Below are 8,902 nucleotides of genomic sequence, written 5' to 3'. Positions count from 1 at the left end.
TGATAGTCTGTCTGTCAGTGATGTAATATGGGATACTCATAGTATAACAGTGTACATGAAGGTAATGCGTAGTGTGTATCTGGATCACGTATTCCTCATAACAATATCTTTATAAAATTATATTTCTCATCAAAAACCTGGCACAACAGTCCAAGGACATCATTACTGTACAAGGAGTTATTTATCTTATTTTCAACTTGTTTATTGACAAGAACATGTTGGATGTCCGCTGATTCAGCTGCCACACAGTTGCGCTTTCGTGTGTTTACGTTCGATTTGTGCGTTTCATTTGTTTATAATCAGTTGCTGGCGGCGCCACCACCGTCGTCGTTGTTTTGAGCATCTGTATTGACAATATTGCTCTGATTTTCGCAGTAATCGAGTTTGTTGAACCTGTCGGTATTTGGACTTTCAACATTTTGCATTTCGATGCCTAAATTTTCCACAATTCGGTCAGCCAGAATGGTATGTTTGCGTGATGCGACGTGCGCGCCATAACAGTAGAATATCAGTGTGATTTGCATAACATTGGATATATAGTGCTTTATTCCATTCTAAGTTAGAATTAGAATTAGATGACAATAACATTCATTTCTAGGAATTTATCAACTTGGTTGATTATTTGATGGATCTGCAAACAGTTTGGACAGAACTACAAAAGGCAAGTAATATTTCTATGTATCTGTTATTTTTTTAATTGTTTACGGTACTTCACTAAACGTTTTCAGAGTACATGTTGTGTGATACACTCATCAGACCAAAATATTGTATATTAATTAGTATAATGTTTCACCGTACGCTGCGGCTGCGTATTTTCATTAGTATTAGATGGCCAGTTACCAGATTATAACATGGTAGTGCCAAAGCGAACACGATTAAGAATGGATTCGTAATATCCAAAGTTTAGCCACATTTGTAAGGATTAATTTTAATATTAGTAGTATAATTGAAATTAAAGACCCTACAGCCTACACTATATGATGTTAGAACTTGTTGCACGGGGATATCCGATTTATATAATGGGATTCGACTGCGTCTTGCCAATTACTGCGTACACTCCTACCTTTGCCCTGATATTTAAACAATATTGAATCTCCAAAAGCGCTGATATGACGCTGTAGTGATTCGTTATTGTTGTTATAAATCACCATCATCAAAATGAAAAAAAGTTGTTACATTTGGGGACTTTTTGTTGAAATGAATCCGAATGAATTTACAAACAGTGTTTTAAATTTGTGACGTCATAAACATTTTGGATTCTGATTTATGATAGTGGTAATTTGTAACAATTATGGAAATCGATTCGTCCTTCATTTTCTTAATAATGATGTTGTTGGAATACCCATTATAGTAATATGGTATTCATTGTTATAACCATACTTAATGCAAATGCAAATGAGCTAAAATAGTCCCTTCTATAGTTCTTTATAGTTTTCTTGGCAGTTGATGCACAATTTCAATTAATTCCCACAGTGCATTTTGACACTTTATGTTGTTTAATGTTATAGTTATGCATATTTGAATATAAAAACCTCCAGATTACCAAAAGCCATGAAATAAATATGCAAATTAGTCACGTGTCCATGTAATAATAATTTCGGTATTTTCACGGCAAATTATGTAAATGGGCCGTTTTCATAGTTGAGTGATGTACAGCTCAAAACCAAAGTGATATGCCTCTGCTAAAGCTGTAATTTGTGTGTTTTTTCTTCATAAATTGAGTAACAAATTAAATGATTGATGTATTGATCAAATTAAATACAAATCGTGTACTTTTTAAAGCATCAAAATAAAACAATATGTTTGAAAATCGCCCTAGCAATGACCCGTGCTCTATGGGTCGAATATGTTAGTGTATATGTTCCCAAATTGAATGAAGACCTTATAGACACCTGTTTATACATATCTAGCGCTATGGACCAAGAAATGGAATCTCTCTTCTTTTGGAGACTCTCGGACGTTTCGGCGATACTGTATATGACTTCATGGTGCTCACTGGAGAAAATATCACTCTCCCTGGTGAAAATATTGGTAAGAATAAAATAGTTACAAAATATTATTTTGTGCATTTTTTTATTTTTTACAGTATTGACTGTAATCTCTTTTGTTAGATCTGTTTGGTAGGTTTGTTCTAGATGGTAGTCAGGTTGATATGGATTTTTTCCCTGGAAGAACTGAAAGATCATTGCATCCAAACTCGTCTGTTCCTATGCCAACACTGAGCATATCAGCACATACAATACAAAGCTTGAACAGCACTAATCCAGGTAGATGTTTTTCCATATATTCGAAATTGTTGAATATATATAACTTATGGTAGACTATGTTAAATGCAGTGCACACTGTATATTGCAAAGTCCATCATTAAGTATGACCAATGTGACTGAAATCCAAGTCATGCTAATTACCCATCAGTATGACAGCGGCTTTTCGGTGCACTATATTTATAATAAACAGACAAAGTTGCTAAATTCAAATTTATTTAACAAACCAGTATTTTAACAAGAATTCAAATATTTAACAGATCTTATATTATTGTGCGTTGAGGAAGAAAGAGGGGAGGGAGAGAGAGAAAATTATTTATTATAATGTGTGTCTTGTGTCTTTTATCCCATCTCAGTAATACATCCTTAGTATAATTTTTCTATTTCTACTATTATAGAAACACCACTAGGAGTAGTGACGTATATCTTTAAGTACCCAAATGGCGTCTTGCCTTCTATTACTGCGTCAAATCGGTGTGTAGTATACAATTCATTTTTTGTGTGTAAATCAAATTAAAGCGGGGAGTCGTCACCTGCGCATGCGTCAGATGGCCATAGCGTGTCATTATTTACAAACAAGCGTCTACCTAAGAGCGTTTTTAGCGTGTGTTTTTATCGTAGCTTGGGACTCAATTCCCACGCGTGCGCAAGTGACGACCCTCCCGCTTTAAACATATATAAATGTCTCACTGTGATAAACAACCAAGGAGTTGGTGATGAGTACATACTGTTGCACACCAATAATGAAATGTTTTTTTTTTATGAATGTAATCATCATGAATTACGCAGTGAAGGAACATAATTTAATTGTCTTCATTTTTAGCCCGAAGAAGCGGGAGTGGGTCAAGTCAATTACAGCTGTCAAGAAGGTAATTGAAGTAAACACCGCTGTACTATCAGTATCTGTTTATCCAACATCCGTCCGTGATATTCTGCCTGGTATGGAGGATGTTGTTAAAATGAAATTATATGAGATCAAGGTTAGTCATTTATTTGTAAGCAATATCATACATATTGTTGATATGCTCACGGTTAGTGACACGAATAAGCGTTTTACTACACAAGCTCCATTAATGATTGACTTCTATTTTTATGTGAATAATGTAAGTTATGTGCAGAGTACAATCAGTGAGGAATTAATTTCAAAAATATAATTGACATATACTGGACCTAATCTCCCTAAATTGGTGGCGTGTGTCGCTGTAAAGTCATATTATAGTCCAGGTAAATGTATATGAAATTGCATCTCCAACAGGATGGATACAATCCGATTTGTTCATACATGAATTTGGATGCACGTTATGGGTAAGCATATATATATATATATATGTAGCAGATACATATAATAGTTATAGGTTATATGATGGTAATTATAACTAATATATAATGACGTAATATAATGTTTCCTAGTTATTTAAGATTTTCAATATGAAAACAGTAATAACCGACAGTGCGTTTTATTGCATTTTCATACACTCCTCATTTCTCTTTCAAGGATATGGGAATCGTCGAGCTGCATCATGATTCATGACGGAATAGATGAACTGTGGCAGTATACTGATTGTCAGTGTAATCGGTTTGGCAGCTTTGCTGTTATCATGACTATCGGAGAGCCACTGGTGGTATGTAAATGAAAAAAATTGCAATGCTCATGTCTGTATACATTGTGGCAAGGTGTTCCAACTATTTTATTTTTCGACATTTGATGTAAGAACTCTCGTCGCCATCCTCTACAAATCCGATATTTATTTACAAATACATCCATCTGCAATATCTTGTACTAAATAGCTCTTTTGAAACATTATTTAGTTAGCTTCCACCGTATGTATATTGTTAGACGGTATGATTGTAATGTAACAAATTGTTTCCTGGTTGAAATATTACACTGAAAGTTATCCGTATCTATGATTACTACTTGGTATAAGCCGTCGCACTTGTTGGCAAAAAACGGTCGTTCGCATCAGAATATAAAATAACGGCATTGTATGTTGTTGTTGATTACGAGCTATTGCTGATCGATGAGCGACATACATTCGCACGCTGGTTTTGGTAACAAACGACGAAATATAGCATGAGATAAACCTTATTTTACCACGTAAATTTCATATTTCAGTCTTTTCTGGAGTCCGGTATCGATGTAATCACAACAATTGCGGGTGTATTATCTGCTGTAATGATTTTTATGACGTTTGTCATGCTGTGTATTCCCAGGTGAGTGATTGATTGTTATATATCATTGCAAATACGAATTTTGCTAGTGATGTGTGTGGTATATACTAACATATATATGTATCTTACAAGTTACACTACCTATTTTGCAGCTGGAATGTGTATTCTGTTCCCTTTGATTCTGAACTATACGTTTTATTGGGGATTTTTGCAATATAAAATCACGTGATTCTTTAAATACAGTTGTATTGTAGAACTATGACGTTCTTGATGCACTATACGCTGCTGGTCAATTCTATGTGGATGTTGAATACGAGTATCCAGCTGTTAGCAAGAATGAAGCTGTATGTTTATCAGTCGACTGCTGCAAGGTACGATACCCGTTCTTTTCTCATATGACAATATTGACAGTTATCCATTACTGTAGAATCGTCTGATTAATGGGGTACAGCTTCACGAGTCATATTCGAAATACCATATGATCGTTGCATTACCTAAATTCTTGTTTTATTTGTGTATTATTGTTTACAGAGTTGTTTATTTCGTTTCTGGATGGGCAGTTCCATTAGTCATTGTGTGTGCTTGCTTCTATAGCAATGTATCGTCATACGAAAAAGCAAACAGGTTAGAATTTAGCAGTTATTGCTCATATCAGACCTATTACCTACAATAATTTTTATTTGTATATATATTGGTTCTTGCGAAAAGTCTGTATAAAGTAGTAGAAAGAACACGTCAGAAGTATTTATCACTGATATTATTTCGTTATATATATTTATAGTTGTTGGATTAATAAACAGACTGGCCATTTAATGTTATCGGAAGGTATAGCAACAATGATCATCACAGTAAGTAAAATATATGTGGACAAGGTTTCAACCCATTATTCAAGTTTAGTGATGTTTGTAGGTTATCAACATATTATATATACAATGTAACTATACTGAAATAGGTGTTGTAATCAAAACACACGTCGGTACTAACACACAAACACAACTGGAAATATTAACAGTTTATTTTGGAATTCATTCATTTGCTGGTTAGTCACAATCAATATTCTCTCAATAAAGCAATAATTGGCACAACATAGATTTCAACGTGATAGTAAGTAATACTGCAATCCAAATGATATGTTACCTGTAACGTTTTGAACATTTTTGTTTGCAGATTGCATCAATAATACTATCATTGGTATACTATAACTTCAGTGAGTTTGCAGGGAATAAGTGGGGAATTGAGGAACAGAAGTTATGGTGAGGTTTATAAATTATTAGTTCAGATTCACAAAACAAAATTACCATATATAGCTCGATATCTGTTGATTACATGTTTGTCGAAGTAAACTTTCTTTTGAAATATCTCTCCCAGGCAGGAAATCCGATCCACTATTTTGCTAACAGCTTCTTTCACAGTTTGTCGCGTGGCCGGTTTCATCGTGGGAAATGGATCTTCTACCTTGGCAATTAAGTATGTGTTTGCCGGAGCTATATTTGTCGAGGTAAACATAATGACTCTTTTCGACGAGTGTAATGAGTGGCAAACGTTTGATTAAAACTCTTCGTTAATACAATGTTGAGTTGTGGAGTGTTGTTGTTCTTATATTATAAACATTTTTATGTAATTATTTTGCAGGGATCAGTGGTGTTTTTGTGCTTCATTGCCATAAATAACGAGGTTTGTTCTACAAATAGATACTGATACTTACAAACGTTCCATGTGAAACGATATATATATATATATATATATATATAGTTTTTCTTAATAACAATATGTTAGAGTTTATTGTCTTTATCAATCTCCAGTTATTGAAAGGTATTAACATCAAATGGTTCATGGGTGATGCTGATTATAAGTTCGCTTGGCAAGAGTTTCAGAGAAAAGAAGCATCGCGATTGGCTGTTCGTAAAGAAAACAATCAACGTACAAGGAAGTTGTTGCGTTTAAAGCAGGAAGCTGAAACAAAAAGACTATTTGCAGCTAGACAACGATCCAATAGAGTGGTCGATCTCTTCACACATGTGAGTAAACGCGATTAATACTAATATTCACAATACCTGTGTAAATTTAGAAACACATAGTTATTCACAACTATGTAGGTATATAAATTAGGCATATAAATATACAATGTCAGGATTAAAAATTAATTAGTCGCCACATCCGTCATTCGTACTTAAACAAAACAGAATGTCTAGAATACAAGTTACTCGTAACTGACGAATTACTTGGCGGTCTAACGAACGAGTTTATGGTATATACTGAAATGGCTTGCATGGATACATGACGAATTGGCGCGGTCGTGTGCAATTTTATAAGCATAAGTTGTACATTAGTGAATCCACATTAATGCTATTACTGTCCTAGTAGTACTAGTAATAGGTCAAACTAGAAACGTGAAGTCCCATCTTTGTTTAAGTCGACGTGGTGTTTAGTCTAGAGTGACCTATATACAATTCAGTAATGACATTTCCAAGGAGAGCTCGGAATAAATTACTACATAAACTATACAAATTGCATTTATTCTGCTGTAAAATAAATAAGATTATATCGTTTGACCTATACCACAATATAGTGTCTAGATTGTTATGAGTCACTTTATTATATATTATATATAGTTACTTTATTGATGAATACTTGCTACGAGGATTACATCATTGTAAACCATGATCTTCAAAACATTATACATGTAATTATCAACATCACGCAATATATCAATGTTCATCAATTAAGTAGTACTTCTTTCATTTCACCCCTAATGATCACAATTTCACAATGGCTATGTGTGTTCATCAGCATTTTAAAACTATTTCTGAAAAATAAAACAATATAAGTATATATTGTAAATTGTGACAACAATTGATTGTAGCCTTCACATTGCTAATGAAGTGAAAAAATGCAATTCTATAGTGTAAACTGACAATTTAGAATCGGAAAATTATGTACGCGCGTTGATTAGCATCAAGTGATACTGTTTGATATGCGTATTAACTTATTCATTTATTTATATTTTCATTTGTTCTAGGCAAACAGATTTCAACACGCTGACACTGAAAATGATGATATGGATTGTAATATTTGATTAGGACCAATTATTTAATAATTACCTGATATTGTTACGATCGGCAATGATTTTGATTTGTTCTATTGTTTGAATTCCTTGTTTATTATTGATTACTAATCAGTATACGTTTTAAACAAAATTACACATGATATGATTATGATTATATATGATTATAGTTTAGATTGAGTTATAAATTCATTTATTTATGTGTAATATTCAGCAGTGTATTGTCATGATTGGGTTACGCCATATTGTTACGTCCTGGGCTGCCAATTTTATGAAAATTTTCATTTGATTATGACTGATATAGGAGCGTGGGGATAATCGGAAGTTAATCGACTTGTTGTATTCCCACGATATGTGCACATGTTAACCAGTCCGGATTTGGATCGGTAAGAGAAAGTTGAGGACCCTAATATCTTGTTTCTAACCTGGTTAACAATGATGGAATCCTTAAAATTATTATATTAATATTATTCAATCAGTGTGTTTTTAACATTTTTCGTGTGTGATTTACTATACATTTTCTGAGACGGGGCAAATGTTGTATGTCGCTAATTGTTGAGATCTATGTAAATTGTCATTATGAGAATGTAGGTATAGTCAATAAATATATGTAAAATCTGAAATACGAGTTTATTTTGTGTATCCGCATAACCTCTATAGAATATATAATGTTAACAAATGATGCCTGATCCAAGCTGGAACCTGTATAGAATGCATATCGAGGTATGAGATACTGACTATATAAAGTAGACATATAATCGAAATTAAACAGAATAATCCAACTATTTTTATATCCTCCTCTCATGTTTCCCCAACACACCTTCATCATTTCCAAGAACGTGTCCGGCATTCATGCCTACTTCCAAACGACTTATTTAGACACTTCAGCTTCCTTCATCAAAAAGGCTTCTCGTAAAACTTCCCATTGTCCTGAATTTGGTGTTGTATATAGCCTGGAAAAATTATAGCATTGACAATGGAAAAACCCAATTTGTGTGGCAATACTGGTACATGCCCTTCTAAAAAAAATAGATAATAATATATTCCAAAGCGAACAATTGTTTTTAATTTGCATAATTTTTCCTGAGAATCGTCCGGTAATATTTACAACCATGGCTCTTCTTGTGTTGGTCTTTAAATTATTTGTTAAGTATTATTCATTTATCAGCACAGGAGAGGTATGGTTCGTCGCAGTATGGAAACTGACGCCAATCGATAAGTTTATTACAGTTTCGTGAAAGCGAAAATGGCGACAAACACGGAAAGAGCTATGAACCAAAGCTAAATGTGATCGTATCAATGGTGGGCCAGTTAACGGACTAAAGTATGGACCCCATCATGCCTTGGATTTTGCACCATCTACAAGAGGGTTTAAAAAAACGGAATGGTATTCCCAAATCTCGAC

At 33.7% G+C, this 8,902-nt stretch overlaps 1 protein-coding gene across 1 annotated transcript; it reads left to right on the top strand.

Annotated features, from left to right (window-relative positions):
* The first annotated feature begins 3,205 nt into the window (after nucleotides 1-3,205).
* LOC146729027 (adhesion G protein-coupled receptor D1-like) lies at nucleotides 3,206-7,556 on the top strand. The gene is made up of 12 exons (XM_085495761.1): nucleotides 3,206-3,244; nucleotides 3,520-3,569; nucleotides 3,760-3,886; nucleotides 4,378-4,475; nucleotides 4,688-4,804; nucleotides 4,965-5,057; nucleotides 5,215-5,281; nucleotides 5,601-5,686; nucleotides 5,802-5,931; nucleotides 6,066-6,107; nucleotides 6,236-6,451; nucleotides 7,453-7,556. The coding sequence occupies exons 1-12, from the start codon at nucleotides 3,206-3,208 to the stop codon at nucleotides 7,507-7,509; spliced, it is 1,122 nt and encodes a 373-aa protein (XP_085351887.1). The 3' UTR covers nucleotides 7,510-7,556.
* Nucleotides 7,557-8,902: the final 1,346 nt, after the last annotated feature.

This window comes from Saccoglossus kowalevskii, chromosome 22, assembly GCF_978046115.1.
Source record: "Saccoglossus kowalevskii chromosome 22, keSacKowa6.1, whole genome shotgun sequence".
NCBI lineage: Eukaryota > Metazoa > Hemichordata > Enteropneusta > Harrimaniidae > Saccoglossus > Saccoglossus kowalevskii.
This window is presented reverse-complemented; position numbering and strand designations above follow the sequence as displayed.